Genomic DNA, 16,605 nt, shown 5'->3' on the forward strand with positions numbered 1-16,605 from the left:
ATGGTAAACCACTTCTGTGTATTATCTACTAAGAAAATCCTGAAAAGAGTTGCCATAAGTGAGAATTGACTTATAATTATTATTAGTCAAAAAAGGACTATTAGTCTTTAAAGTTCCACAATGCTCTGTCCTAGAAGAAGTAAAACCACAGCTCAGTATGCGTACCTGGAAATGGTGGTGGTGGTGGTGGTGGTGGTACTACTACTACTACTACTACTACTAGTAGTAGTAGTAGTAGTAGTAGTAGTAGTAGCAGCAGCAGCAGCTGTTGTTGTTGTTGTTGTTGTTGTTGTTGTTGTTGTTGTTGTTGTTGTCAGAATTGACCACTAGAGTGAACTGGAAAATATTTCCATGCATCTTTCCAGAGATACTAAAGAAATTAAAAGTGGAAGATTTTGGACTGATAATTTAACCAAGGCATACAGATTTTCATGCGAGGTCTACAGGAAAAACAAGAGCTTCTAATATTATATATTAAAATGAACCAATTGTATTACTCACTACATTGCATCAGGCAGGTTATTGTTCCTCTAGGTAAAAATAATAACAATCCAGTAAAAACAATCCATGGTATTCTGTGTAATCTGATTGTATTGTCCATACCATAAATAAATACCAGCATTCTGGAAAGATGTTGGTATTACATGCCGTCAAGTCACCTCTGACTTATGGCAACCCTATGAATAAGACTTCTCCAAAATATCCTGCCCTCAACAAATATCCTGCTCACCTCTTGTGAACTCTTCTTGCTTCCATTGGGGGGGGGGGTGTCATCCATCTCATTTTTTATTTTCTTCTTTTCCTGCTGACTTCAAACTTTCCTAGCATTATTGCTAAAGTCCTGGAGGCCCCAATTTCTTACTCAGTTGAATGGGAATGGTTCCTCTTCGCTTGAGGCAGAGATTGTTTCTTAAGACCCTTTAAACTGGAGGTCCAAGGTGTTGATTGTAGGGCACTGTGCATAAAAAAGACGTGCTATACCATGATAAGCATTTTACCTTCCAACAATATAGAACTGCTCAACCATTAAAAGCACATATTTTGCTCTTGTTAGTACAGCTTCTGGGTTATCCAGGAATAGCTTGACTTAGACAGCCAGTGCAGTAGTTGTGGCTGAGGCTGTTGGGCCAGGACTGAAGGTTCACGCTTCCACTGAGCTATAAAATTCACCAGGAAAAGGGAGGCCAGAGGCACTTTGTGTCAGCCTGACCTACCTCACAGGTAGGTGAGGAAGACAAAGTGAGGAAGACAGTTGTGTACCTTGTCTTAAGCTTATTGGAACAGATGAAGGCATTAATGTAACCAACAAATAACTAATTCCTACGGAGGTCATGTCTGCTGAACCTTCCTATTGATCTCTGTGCCTCATGAAAGCTCTGAATGCAGATGGCATATGTACACATCTAATTAACTGTCAACTCTAGTTCATACCACTAAATGATGTAGCTTTACTATCCAGACATTGCACTGAATGTGCAGTGATGAGGGCAGAGTGACCATGTTGATGCTGAAGGCAAATAAATTTGATCTACTTTCTACCTCCTACCTTACAGTGAATGTTTAGTGGAGAAGGTTTGAGAAGCCTCCTTACATCTGGGACTTCTATGGACTGTGTTTCATGTTTATCTTCAGGAAGCCATTTTTTAGCAGATCAAGGAACCATGTTATCTTTTTGCCTCTGGCCATCTTCTTGTGCGGATCCCCATTTCTATTTCCTCCATGTTAACCCAACATCAGGGTCAGCCCTACTGTTACGCAGGGTGAGGCATTGCCTCTGGAAGCAGATTTAGAGTATCATGAAAGGGAAGCCAGTTATATTTATATAATTAGTTAGACTTGTGTTTTTACAGTTAAGAATGGGAAGAGGCTTGTGTGTTATGCTTTGCCTCAGGGGCCAAAATAATAAGGCTGGCTTTTGGTAGCTTGACTTGTTGGGCGGGAGCATCTTTTGTCTCATCTCAAACAGCAAAATATCTTAGATCAAATCTACTTTTTAATGTTTTCAATGTTTCTGATAGTGCCCCTTGGATGGGCTGAAATTTACAGGTGTCAATTAGTCACAATTGCACTGATGTTGACAGCAGGAATCATTTTCGATTTGACAGTTCTGTTGCTTTAAACTACCAAAAACTATCTTAATGAACAACAGCGCATCGTGAATCAGTTCAGATTCCTGTTTGCTACCCATAGAAAAAGAAAAGAAAAGAAAAAGATGACACAGAATTAAAGGGGTGAGTGGAACATAATTTGCATTCTAAAATATTGTTTCGTTAATGCACTGTGTGGCACAGTGAAATAGATAGCGTTGAAATATTAATGGGATTTTTATATGAAAATTAATTAAACTTGATTTCCCAGGAAGTTATCACACTGTTGCACTTTAGATACCCCTTCCCCCTCCTTGTATATTACATGTAAAAACTGGAGTGCTTTTTTTAAAAAAGCTGCTCTCCAGTTAAACTGTTAATTGCAACAGTGGATTAGGAAGAAGCTTCTGAACTATAGCAATATTTCTTATCCCTGCCTCCCTCTTTGCCCCTTCCACATTTTCATTTATGGATATTACAAAATTCTTTTAATATAATAATAAAAAAGTGCCTCCAGGGAAGAATAGATTAGGTGATTATTAAATAGGATAAAGAGACTGTCTTCTAACTGAAGGATCCAGAATAGTTATTCTGGCAGCCTTTCATCTAAGCATTGGAAATCATTTTATGGTCTCAGGTACTTGAAACAGGAAAATGTCTTTTACAATCAGGTACTGCAGTGGAGGAGGCCCAGTTAACCAGCTTATTTTTCTGAAGTTGGCAGTTATTTTATGAGGATGCAAAGTCTTGTTTCCACCAACGTCTGTAGCCTACAGGGATAACTCTTACTTTAGGAACTGACTATATATTCAAATAAGCGGTAAAATTTCTTATGGAAACAGCATGTTCGTGTTTTTAAAAATTGGTTTTGTTAGCATACCTGTTGAATGAAGTAAACAAAAAGCAAAAAACACCACCTTCTGGAGGCAGTTAGAAATGTATTCCAATCTATACTTCTTGGGAGGAAAATCCATTGAATATAATGTTGCTAAATAATAACAATGGTGATTCTAGGTAGAGAATATACAGAAGTGGTTAACCATTCCTTTCTTCTGAGGGCATGCTGGGACTGTGCACCTTGCCCAAGGCCACTCACGTTGGCTCTTCTCTCAGGAGGCACAGTGGGGAACTGAGCTTCCAACCTCTCCTGTATGGAGAATTAGTGCAGGGAAATTGCCCCAGAGGGAGACCACAGCTGCGATACAAGGACATCTGCAAGAGGGATCTGAAGGCCTTAGGAATGGGCCTCAACAGATGGGAAACCCTGACATTTGAGCATTCAGCCTGGAGGCAGGTGGTACATCACGGCCTCTCCCAATTTGAAGAGACCCTTGTCCAGCAGGCCGAGGCAAAGAGGAAGTCACAAAAACAGCAAAATCAGGGAGCTGGACAGGGGACAGATTGGATTTGTCTTCAGTGTGAAAGGGATTGTTCTTCTCGAATTGGCCTTCTCAGCCACACTAGAAGCTGTTCCAAGTCCTCCATACAGAGCACGTTACCATAATCTTTCGAGACTGATGGATGCCTAACTAATCCAACCAGCTATAATGGGATGTATGTCTGTATAAATAAGCATAGAGATACCTTTAAAATGTGTAGTCCAAATCTGTGCATGCTTGCTTGGAATCAAGTCCCAGTGAGCTCAGTAAGACCTATTCATGAGTAAAGGTAAAATTCTTTCTGTTAGTTACAACGATGAGAATTTCTGTGCTCTTCCTTCCTTCCTTTCTCTTCCTTCTTTCCTTCCTTCCTGGACATTTGTTGGAGATCAGTTTGTGTGTGTGTGTGTGTGTAGAAAGCATATTTTACAGAATACCTATATATTCTGCTGTTGTTGCTGCAGTCACGAAAGCCACTAATCTTTCCACTCAGGTTCGGGCATGTATCTTGAGCACTTGACAGTTGTTTTAAATGGGATGTCTTGATATTTTGACAATGAGAAAACTTTGTGAATATTCTCTACATTCTTACAATAGTTGGAAATAATGTAATGTACATATCTCAAGTAATGAGTTAACAAAGGAGTATGGTTCAAAAGTAAAAAATAGTTGGAACAATGTTACTTCAATGCTGGCAGTGAGTAATATTTCTAGCCATTTCTAATTGTTACATTTAAAGAGAATTTTTCAGCATTTGGTACATTTTGACAAGGATTTTTGAAATTTGATACCATCCTTCTAATTTTCCTAAACCATTTTTAAAAGTAACAAAAATGTTAAGAGTTACACTTTTAAAACATTGCTGTTAGTAACTGTAACAAATTACTTTTCAAACACTTCAGCCAGTGACATAAATGAATTGCTTTCAAATCTCTACTGCCCATTCACTAGCGTTCTCCCTCTAGCACCAATTCATAATGGTGCCCAGAAGGGAAGGCCAAAGCATGTCAAAACTCCCCCTTTCCCTCTTTCGTGCTTGGAAAAGGCAAGTACCACCACCTGTTGCCTTATTACTATTCTCCAGTGTTTATTCCTTCTCAGTAGTCACAACTACTGCACTCCGCTGCTGCATTCCACATGATTAAGTATCTAATTTTTTTGCAATACAGTTTAGAGTTTTGCAGTGGTAGGTCAATGCTGATTTCCATGTCAATCATGCCCTCCTGCGGTTCTTTAAACTGAAACTCTCTTCTCTGTGTTCTTCTTGCAAGTGTCCTGGATCAAGTGGGAATATAGGGAAGATGACCAGAGAAGAGTTCATGGAAAAAATGTCCACAGAGATTAGACAAGGCACTAAGGAAGAGTTCAGAGAATTGTTTGATAAGATAGACTTGGTCCATGAAGGTTTCATTGATTGGGACAAACTGACTTCCTTTATGCTGCTTGAGCTCTATGAGAAGGATGAACGAACCAAGCTATCGGTCCTCCCTCAGTGGAAGGAGATCCAGTTTCTTCCACCAATCCATAAAGATGCTGTTCAAGTGGTCATGTTTTTGAAAACCCACTCCAGCTACTTGACCGTGAGCAGAAGTGGATTGCTTGGTCTCTGGGGGCAAAATTTAAAGCTACAGAGGACCCTTCAGATTACCACGGAAACTGTAAAACCAAAACACCTCTGGGTAACTTCTCTGGTTGCACTGCCCAATGTTAACAAGGTGAGTAACTCTCTCAGTGGAAGTGGACTCATGCTTTTGAAATGTCAAGGCAGATAACTTCCCAAAGTGGTTAGCACTCCCATCTGTTTCACCCTATTTTGTCTCCAAGCCAGCGCTACTATTGCTTCCTCAACGCTCTGTGCACCTCACAGACATTATGACAGTGATCAAGACTGACCTTCTGTGAGGTGGAGGGCATTCTCAGATTCAAGTGGTGGAACGCAAGGGGCACTAAATTGTGCCGCTCCCCACCTCAGTGAAACACCCTGGTGGCTGCTGAGCAGAAACCCCCACTGGTGCCATTCTTCTTCTGTGCAGTCCCTCAGAGTTCTGTTTTGTCCCCTATTTAACATCTACATGAAACCACTGGTAGTCATTGTCCAGAGTTTTGGGGTTCAATGTCACCAGTATATGGATGACACCCAGCTCTATCTCTCCTTGTCAGCTAACACAAGGATATCTGCAAGTGGGATCTGAAGGCCTTCGGAATGGATCTCAACAGATTGAAAACCCTGACATCTGAGCGTTCAGCTCAGGCAGGCGTTGCATCACGGCCTCTCCCAATTTGAAAAGACCCTTGTCTGGCAGGCCGTGGCAAAGAGGCAGTCCCGAAAGCAGCAAAATCAGGGAGCTGGAAAGGGGACAGATTGTATTTGTCTTCAGTGTGGAAGGGATTGTCACTCTTGAATTGGCCTTCTCAGCCACACTAGACGCTGTTCCAAGTCCTCCATACAGAGCATGTTACCATAGTCTCTTGAGACTGAAGGATGCCTAATCCTATTTCGGCTCTAGAGCAGTAATGGACTGGATGAGGGTGAATAAAGGGAAACTTAATTCAGGTAAACAGAGTTGCTTCTGGTCAACCGAAAGGCAGATCAAGGAATAGAGATTGAGCTTGCGCTGGATGGGGTTATTGTTCCTCTGAAAACAGGTGTGTAGTTTGGGGGTGCTCCTGGATTTGTCTCTGAGCCTTGATGCCCAGGTTTCGGCAGCAGCCACGAGTGCCTTTAGACCATTAAAACCAGTGTGCCACCTGCTCCCATTCCTTGAGATGTCTGACTTGGCTATGGTGATACATGCCTGGCTTCATCTTGGTTGTCCTTTGGCAAGCAGGTAAAGACCCTCCCCTTCAGGCAGGCTTAGTGACTGGCTGACTGAGAGGAGTTTTTAGACGGATTGTTGTGTCTTAAATGTGTTCTTAGCATTGATTGTTTTTACTGTTTTCAGTATAATATTTGTGTAATTCTTTTTGAAATATCTGTACACGTTCTGCTTTTAGCTTTTAAATATTGTCTTTTAATGATGTGAGCCACTCTGAGTCGTTTTGAACGAGAAAGGTGGGGTAAAAACATTTCAAATCAATCAATTAATAAAATATGACACGAGGAGAGTGGCACCCTCTGACAGAGATTCCCAGATTAGTAGTCTGCTTGTAATTTCCTCTGAAGGAACAGTAGGTTTCCATGGTCACCTCTTTTATAATTCCTTGGGCGCTCCCCGGAGAGGAAGCCTATCTGATTCTGCAACCTTGTGCAGTGGGAAGCAGTTTGTAGATGAGAAGGGAGTAGAATGATTACGACTGAGAACTTTAGCACTATTGTTAACATTTAAACAGCAGATTAGAAATTAATTCATTGCCTATCATCTTTTGAGTGAAAATTAAAACCAATACTAAAAGTATACTAAAATTAATACTATAGTATCAAAATACTGACATTTATACTGTAGTATAATAGTATTATAATGCTATCGCGTGGTGATGATTGATTTGATGATGATTAATACTATAGTATTAATTTGTTGCGTTAATCATTAGGAACATGCATTTATATATATATATTTTCAAATCAGTTAAAATAATTTTTTATCAAAAGGCCAAAGATTGCCAGCCTCTTCAACCGCCTCAAATTGCTCTCCCAATGAAGTAAAATAATCTGAAGTATTATTACTGAATCTGTTAATGTTGTCCATATTACAGCCACAAAAATATCAACGTTCAAAAACCTTGTTGAGGAAGAATTGACTAGGTGGTAACAAACGAATATTTACTCAATAATTTACAAGACCAAGTCAAAAACGGTGGCAAAGGGGCTCCAATTATCTTCCCAGTTTGAGAAATGGAGAGCTTTCAGAGAGAGCTGGAAAAAGCTACTTCTTGGAACTACAGTGCACAAAATTCCCCAGTCACAGCATGGTTACTGGCCATGTTGGCTGGGGTCGGTCATGGTGGTGGTCTTAGGAGTTCTAATCTAAAAAAATAGCTTTAAGCGCTGATGAAATCCCTGTACAGTACTATAGGGCAGCTGTGCTGGTAATCATCCAGCAGCCCATCTTCTATGTGAACAGTCATCAAATAACGCTCTTAAATTAAAGAAGTGGAAGGAACTGAACAGCCATACTGTGCACAAGTGTTGACCTGTGCTTTAAGATTTACTTCTTACCTGTCTTACTATGCCAGAGGGTTCTAGAGGTCAATATTTCATTTCATTTATTTATTTAGCACTGAAGGCACTATATATTCTTGCCTGCTTTCCTCTAAAAACTTAGATTCAAGACCATTACAAATCATAAAGCCAATAAACGCATGAAGTCTACCTTGAAAACTAAAACAGAACACAGCACTTTGCAATAACATCCTGCCATAGATATCCGTTAAGGAAACATCTTCTGCCCCAACAAGGTTGCATTGATTTAATATTTAATTGTTATTATTATTAAGGAAAGGAAAGTAGGAAAGTGGGGTTGCAAAGGTAAATATTAAAAAAGTAAAATGTAGATTATATTTCTGGAGGATTTGGGGGGGCTATGGGTGAACAGACAAGTAAACTACTTCTGAGTATTCTACACCAAGAAAACCCTGGAAATAATTGCCACAAATCACAACTAATTTGACAGTACAGTATATAATTATTATCAAGGGAGAGAGAGACTCTAGGCAGAGAATGCAGGGTATGTTTTGGACTATGTAAGCTCCAGCTGCCACGGCCAGGCCTTATAGGAATCATCCTACAGGAAAGGATTAACAGAAGGGCAGGCAGGGGATGTTGGAGGAAAAGAGTTTGGCAGTATACATGCCATGTAGGAGGGCAGCTTTCTCAACCTGGCACATTTCCAATACACCCCATGCCTGTCAGGATAGACACAAAGCGTGGGGTTGATGGAATTATATCTTAACACAAGCTAGAGATCCCCATGGCAGAGAAGGCTGACACCACAGAGGCCAGAAAGGTGGTAGGGGATAATGGATGGGCTTTTGAGAGATAAAAAGGACTTTCAGAAGGCTTAGGAGTGAAAAGACAGGATCAGTGCTCCCATCTTCCATATTAATATTCTGTCTCACTCTCCCCATAGATAGCTGTTGCATTTACGAGCAAAGAGATCTATTTTGCTGAACTGAATTCTAAACAAGGATTCTCATATCAGTACAAGCTTCAGGGCTTTGAAGGAACCATCATATGTATGGACTACTGGTACAATCCTCATGATGGAAACAGTGCTATTCTGACGATGGGAGATGTCTGTGGGCAGGCAAGTACATTTTCTTACGTGATCATATCATGATGGAGTTCTTATACATCAACCCAATTGTGTTAGTTCAGTTGTACAGACTAGAGTTGTCTGCAGGACTGGGTGCATAAACGGGTAGGGTGTGAAGCTCCCTGACAAGTAGGAAAATCTGGTTTGTTTCTTACTGTTCTGGATCAGGCATGAGGGTTTAAGGAGTCCTGGATGGAAATTTTGTTGCATATGAAGCACTGCCTTCATTGTGGGAAACCCAATCAAGAGTCAATAGAACCATATTCTGTTACTGTCCTTGACAAAAGCGTAGTTGTCAGAGATGGGACTAAACTTTTCAGATGGTTAGCAAAAAGGTAGCACCATCCTTCTGTAAATTTCAGAAGAATGGTTGCAGTATTTTTGTGTGATAGAGAATTGCTAGCTGTATGGTTTGAAAGAAAAAAGTGGGACGGGAACATGTTTGACTCGCCTCAGTATATTTTGTGGCAATATTATATGAAAATGGCATATCCCACAAAGGGTTTGGCTGCATGGCTCATTTGGAATGGGCCAGTGTGGACTAAATATGGTCATTTAAGGTGAGGAAAATATCCACTATGCCATGCATCTATATGGCATATGCACCTCAAGTGACCCTATTTGTTCTGCTTACCATAAGAAAAGCAAAGGAAAGTTGGGGGGGGGATCCTCCTTGCTCCCTCCTGTCTCCTCCCACTTCCTCCTACTTCCAGGAGGAAGCTTTCAATTTTTAAAGATTTTCCTGTCTCCTCCCTCCTACTTCCAGGAGGAAGCCTTCAATTTTAAATGGTTTCTCTAAAAGGTACAGCACATCAACACTGCCCTAACTGGCTTTTTAAAGACAAACTTTGCTTCTTCACTCTATTCCATGGGGAGCAAATGAAGGATGTTTTTAATTTCCCAGTTTCATTAAGTAGGTAATGTGATAGTTTCTGGGTTTGGGTATTTCCTGTCTTGCCACCCAGCCGTACTATCCCGTTCCCCATGATACTGGGAAACTGAAACCAGCTGGGGAATTTTAAAGCAGGAAGCTTTGCTTTGGTTTAATCCCAGCAATCACCCATACTGGAAATGAACCAACATGGAGCAATTCTACCTGCATGCAAAAAAGGAGTAGCCTCTGCAGGGGCCCAAAAAGGTACGGGTAGGAACACTATGGGGACAGACTGGTTCAATCTAGCAATTACATCATCTGATTGCCAGCAAACGGAGCAAAACCCCTCCCCTCCCTCTAGCAGACTAAACAGTGGGCTAAAGGCCAGTGTAATCAGGCCCAAAATGTGTGTCACCAGGTCCGAATCCTGAAGAATGTCAAATGCGTGCAGGGATCAGGGAGTTATGAGATATGAGAAACCTTTCTCAGACTTGTTTTTGTTTTCTGCTCCTTTGACATAAGTCACTGAAAAGGCTGTGGATGAGGAACATACGGTGGCAAAGAGAGAAGGACTTGGACATCTCACATTTTTGAACCAATGACCATTTCCTACACCTTCCCAGGTTCCAAGGACTCCACAGAAGCTCTCTTAAGTTTTCTGCCCTAAGAGCAGAGATTTGCCAAATTACTATATTCTTAAAACAGTTTTGCACTATATTATTTCAACATCTCTCCCACAAAGTGCTGTGATTAGAGTTCTGGTAAAACCATCTACTGTGATTTGAACATTCAGAAAACTATATTATCTCATCCTTCCCTCCCCTGCCTATCCTAGCATATTCCTTTTGTGGAAAACTTATACCATATTTTTCTGTGTATAAGATGATCCCATGTATAAGACGCCCCCCCCACTTTTCTAACCCCAAATTAAGAAATCAATATTTTACACATAAAACAGAATATATTTTTATTTAGTAATTAGGTAACATTTACATACCAGTACTATCATATTATGCATCACACTTAGCTTTGAGCATATTACTTAATTCTGGGTTTAGAATGCTTGGACATTACCAGTCCCTATTGCATCTGAGCATGCTCCAGCTCCAACGAGATGTGTTCCAATTGGTTTGTTCAGCATCAGCTGATGTCACTTACATAAGGCGTGTGATTGGAGGAAGCTAAGCCTCATGACAGAAGGAAGTCTGTTTGCAGAGGCAAGGTAAGGACAGTTTTACAACTGCACCGTTATCTTCACTTACTTCTGTGTACAAGACAATCCTCAATTTTTAGTCTAAAGATTCTAGACAAAAGTATCATCGTATACACAGAAAAATACAGTATTTTTTTGGTCAGTGTCTCTGAGTCCTTCCAACTCAGTATGTTTTTTTAAAAAGTTTTCAAAGCATAAATATTCAGATTTGGAAAGCTGTGTTTTTATGCTAGTGCCACCCTTTCTTTGTTTACCTCAGTAGTTCCCGACATTTGTAACATCAGATCCCTTTTACATTTTTGACAACCCCCCATACCTTTACTATAATCTCACCCCCTTCTTTTGGGGAAAAATCAACTCATAATTTAAACGTTAGGCACAAAAACTCTGTTAAACATATTTTACATTTTTAAAAGAGCAGAAAGTTTCACTTACCACAAAAATTAATAAAAAGATAATGTACCTTAAGCACTATAGAAACATATATATATGCACCCCTGTTGAGGGACATGAACAAAATCCAAAGGGCTTATAGTTCTCTGTGATTTAATTTTGTTGATGTCCCTCAACAGGGGTGCACCCCTCCTCACTAACATGACCTACATGTTAGATAAAACTCTGATTTGAAACCATATTTCTGATCAAATAAGGATCAAACCATATGATCAAAACCTAAGGCAACGGTATGTCGGTCAGTAGTATTGGAGCCTTATGCGTCTGGGCAGAAAAATGGTGGTCATTTTCTGAGACCAGGTGTAGTGTCTCAGAGTTAATTCATCTCAATTATTTCTCATTCCTCATATCTAAGCTCTTGAGCCTATGCAAAATTTCATTTAAACTGCCCAAGGTTTTGCTCCTTTCCTTTTGCCTTGTGTCATTACCAAGCTATACATATATAACTCATTTCCATTGTCCTCTTCTAAGCAAATCTCTGCAGTCTCATTAACAAAAAAATAGCCTTAGCTGCTGGCCATGAAATTTAACCGCCTGCAAGTCATGAATTTATAACAAAGGGAAAAGCTTTATGTGATAGTCGGGTTATCAGCTTCAGTAATGGGTTGCTTTGAAAATCTGGGAACAGCTGAACAATTTATTTTCCCCCCCACAAAAAAATATTTCTGTCCTACCTAGGTGCTGGCAATTGCCTTCGACACAGCCCAGATCTCATTGTTTGAACGACCTTCCTGTTCCCCTGAGGATGAAAATGCGATGATGACTATTAATTGGCAGGAGCTGCTTTCTGGGCATCACAAGTCCTGCTACACATTATGCCACAGGCTCCATGGTAAAGAATGGGTGAAGCAAGGTAAAGATGATGGGAAAGGATACAAGAAGTCTTGTGTGTAACTTTTGAGGTAAACTGTGGTGATAGACAACGTATTAAAATGTTGGGCCTTGCTCTTTGTCTGCAATCTTGTATACACCTTTCTGTGGGTAAGCCCAGTCAGAGCTGGCTCCATCATTAGACCAAGTGAAGAAACTGCCCTCCTCAGCTCTTGTTCATGTCCCTCAACAGGGGTGCGCCCCTCCTCACTTTGGGAATGGGAGTTAGTCCATTTCGTATTTGGTCTTCCTCTTTTCCTGCTATCTTCCATCTTTCCCAGCATTATAGTCTTTTCCAGAGAATCCTGCACTCTCATGATGTGCCCAAAGTAGGATAACCTCAACTGCTGGATAAATCAATGGTTTAGACATTTGGCTGTGGAGCCAGAGGTTGGGAGACTGATTACCCATTATGCCTCCTAGACAGGGGCTGGACTACTAGTAGGGTCCCTCCCAACTCTACTGTTCTAATATTATTATTATTCTGCATTTATGCTTCCAGAAATAGTTCAGGCTTGATTTGATCTAGGACCCACTTGTTCATCTGCCTGGCAGTCCAGAGTATCCAAAAAAACTCTCCTCCAGCAGCACATTTCAAATGAATAAATTTTTCCCTGTCATCTTTCTTTCCTGTCCAGCTTTCATGCCCATACACGATGATTAGGAATACAAGAGTGAATATGATCTTGGTCCTGGTTTCTAGTGACACATCCTTGCACTTGATGATCTTCTACAATTGCTTCATTTTCACCCTTCCAAGTTTCTGTCTTTTTCTGATTTCTTAGCTGCAGTCTCCATTTGTGCTGATGACTGAACCAAGGTGTACAAAATCTCTGTTTCAGTTTCTCTGTTGTGTGGTTCTTCTCAAATCATCATTTTTATCTTCTGTAGATTCAACTGCAGCCCTGCTTTGGCTCTTTCTTCTTTCACTTTAGCTAAAAGTTGTTTCAATTCATCACTGCTTTCTTCCAGTAAGATGTGTCATCCGCAGATGGTAGGTGACAGCAAATGCTGTTCTTTCTAAGTACCCGGCTGCTTCTGTTGTTGGACGAGGGCTGTACAAATCACATGACTTCTCCTGAAAAGGTTATCCAGCTGGTAGCCATGTTAGTCTATTGTGGCACAAGAGAAACCAGAAATCTTGTAGCATCTTTAAGGCTCACTAGTTATTGTTTTTCATAGGTTTTCATGCTTGGATACACTGGACATACCAAAGCTCATGAAAAACAATAGCTAATTAGTCTTAAAGGTGTGACAAGACTTCTGAGGACACTAAATTAGCCTGCAGCTTCAGGTGTGGTAGAAGCCATTAATCTATCATGAGTGTTCCTGTAAGAGTCCTCTTGGCTTCTGTACAGAGAATGAAGAAAAGGTACAATCTTCACACCACAATGTAAAGCTAGCTCTGAGCTGGCTTGCATTGCTTTGAGACAGATTGACTGGAATAAGAGGTACTGCAGTCTAAAGTACCCAGTGTAGTGTACTGGACAGAGTGATGAACGCTGGAGATCTGGATTCAAATCCCTGCTTGGCCATGGAAACTCACTGTATGTGCAAGTGTGACACTGGTAAAATCACGCCTTGAATACCTCACTTATATTGAGAGCCCTTTTAGGGTTGCTACTTGCTACACTTCTGTATAAGCATACAATTGCACATGTTAATCCTACATCCTATTAATCCTACATCCTGGATTTCTTGGTCCCAGTGGTTGCTCCTCTCATGCCCTTCCCCCCATGCTCTCTTTCTTCATTTGGGTTGAAATACACACACTGGTCGCATGGACATGAACTCTCAAATGCCAGGGTCTCTGATCATGCAGTGAGGCTGCATGTGTAGAACACTCTACCCACGTTCTATTCTGAGTACAAATGTATTGTCCTTGTTAGTCCCGTTCTGCAGGTTAACCTCATTTTGAGTAACTAAAGCAGGCTGCAGTTTTCTTTTTTCAGCCGCATCAGTGGCTCCTTTAGTGTCGTGTACTGCATTACTCCTCAGACAAACTGAATCCTCTTTGTCAAGCTGTGCATTCTGCGATACTATGCTTTTTTTGGGGGGGTTGTTTTGTTAAATAGGGGAGGGAGGTCAATTGGGGAGTGTGTAAAAAAATGTTCTATGCAATGGCCAACATGGAGAGCACTTCTGGGAACCATTCAAAATACTTCACCCTAATCCCTGAACTGCCCTCCATTTCCAGGGGCTAAAATCTCTCCACCTTACATGCTTGGATCTGTACAAGAGGCTACGGTGTCTAGACAAGCTTCAAACAAATTATTTCAGAAACCAAGGGTTTGCCATTATGCCCTATAACCAGAGACAAAGTCTGACCTCTTCCTTTCAGAAATTTTATAGCCTGTTTAATACCAAAAACCCTTTAAAGTTTTAAATCAAAGCTGAAAGATTAGAGTTGTTCCAAAATCTAAGCCCATAATGCTTCTTCTGAAGTGGTTCTTTAATTTTAAAAACAATAAACCACTTTGCTCTATTGATATAAACCTAAGTATTCGGGGCTGAATAATTAATAGATTTCCTTGTCCACGGGGAGGCATGTTTCCGTTTTCTCTTGGAAGAGAGTTCTGATTAATGCAAAATTCCCCCCAAAGAAAATATCTTTGATATAAAGCGAAAAGCTATGTTTTGAAGCTGTAGCCTCAAAAGTAAGGAAATTCAGACCACGGATCGCTTGGAACAAGGGCACATTGATGTAACCTTTTCGCAACATAGAGCCGTTTTGGGTGTGGGGTGGATTGGGCTACAAAGGGTCTGTTGAGGTACAGGGCGGGGGAGAAGGGGTGTGCCTCTTGGAATGCTCCTCCCATTTCAACAGCAATTGACCCCTTATAGCTCAATCAATTATCAATTACATGCTTTCCCTGATCCTCTGTGGAGGGACAGGGAAAGTGGGTTCTGTTCTTCCATGCTTTACTTGGTTTACTAATGAGTAAGGAGACAACAACAATAGCAGCTGGGGACAACTGAAGAGCAAGGGGAGAACATTGGGGTGAAGGTTGGGGAGATAGAAGGGAAGTAACTCCCCTTCCCACTAGCTTTCTCCTCAGTTAGGGCAGTCCTGCCTTGTGGGAGCATAGCCCAAGGCTACATAGCCCCCCTTTTTCTGCCACCACTAAGTTGATCTCCGGAGCTGAGGTGGTGGAGATGACATCAACCTTTGGGGCACTGAGCAGCCACCATGTCATGATCAGTCTGGTGTCAGCCTCTTAGGCTGCTCTTCCCTGCCTGCCCTCTGAGCCTGCCGGGCTCTGAATCATGCTCAAAAGAATGCATGCCCTAGGCAAGCGTAAGAAAGGTGCGGGCAAATCTTAAAAGTGAAGGATGGATTGTATTTATTTATTTTTTTGTTTCAAAAATGGTGGATTGAGGTTTCTGGTTGAGTTTCTCATCCTCACACTTCTGTGATCTTCTTATAAGGCAAGGATGCCATCTGACAGTCGGCCATATCCAGCATTTGAAATATTTTTGCCTTAGTACCTGCAGATCCTACAATTTGCTAACTTGTTTAATTGTGTTTTATTCCTTTTTCTTTTTTTTCCTTTCCTTTTTTGCCAAGTTATAAGAAAGCAAGTTGGCAATATAGATTTCCACTCTAGCCACTAACTCAACGGTTTCTAAGGTTTGTAGAGTGGTTATTCCAGAGGCAAGCATGTTGTGATTTTTTTTAAAAAAATGTAATAGCCCAACATAAATGACACAAAAAGTTAATCATTTCTTTCATTAGAGCGAAGACATATAATCTTCAGTATTTTGATCTTGAGTGTGTTGTCAAATGTATTTCTTTAAAAATCACCCAAGTAGAAAATGGGATGGAAAGTGTTACCTGTTTATAGGCTACTAAGTAAGAATAACAACTGTGGAGGTGTGGTTGATATACAGAAAACAACATATTGAAAGCAAATAAGGATTCAAATAGTACAGCGTGGGCAGATTCTAGATACATAGGAATGACAGTGGTGAAAGAAAGATTCTAGAAGTATGTGAACCATGAAGGAAGGTAAAGTCATTTTTTGAAAACAGTTTTTTTTTAGAAGGAACAACTTACGATAGTCTTTCAGTCTAAGAAAAAAATGATAAATGTGATTAGGTTGTTGACCTTTTAGAAGTTGATGCTCTTATACCTTTAAGTGTGGCAAAATCTGCAGACATTTTGTGATGGCAGTGCTATGGAAAGTATTTTTTTTTTAAAAAAAAAATTCTTAAAGGCACAAGAACAAACCAAATGGGCTTTTTCTCATCCTTTGGAATTTATACGTGACAGAGAGTTGGTGAAAGTGAGATTTCTAGCAAAGCTTCTTTAACAGATGGATGAGAATTAAAACATGGAGAGGTGACACTTTTCGTTAGCACCATGCGTGTTTGCAGGGAACAGTTTTAACAGTTGACTTTCCATCTATGCAGGTGTAAATGATACGGGTTTGGTAAACATAAACAATCATAAACAGTAATTTTGAAACAGATTTGA

The 16,605-nt window shown here is 40.5% G+C and overlaps 1 protein-coding gene across 1 annotated transcript in view; it reads left to right on the forward strand.

Moving 5' to 3' along the window:
* The window catches only part of WDR49 (WD repeat domain 49), a 150,541-nt gene that overhangs the window by 33,770 nt on the left and 100,166 nt on the right, over positions 1–16,605 (forward strand). The window contains exons 3-5 of the mRNA XM_020805758.3: positions 4,738–5,181; positions 8,533–8,709; positions 11,937–12,111. Of these exons, the coding sequence (XP_020661417.3) occupies positions 4,738–5,181; positions 8,533–8,709; positions 11,937–12,111 (796 nt within the window). The remainder of the gene's footprint in view (positions 1–4,737; positions 5,182–8,532; positions 8,710–11,936; positions 12,112–16,605) is intronic.

Source organism: Pogona vitticeps, chromosome 3, assembly GCF_051106095.1.
Source record: "Pogona vitticeps strain Pit_001003342236 chromosome 3, PviZW2.1, whole genome shotgun sequence".
In the NCBI taxonomy this organism is placed as follows: Eukaryota; Metazoa; Chordata; class Lepidosauria; order Squamata; family Agamidae; genus Pogona; species Pogona vitticeps.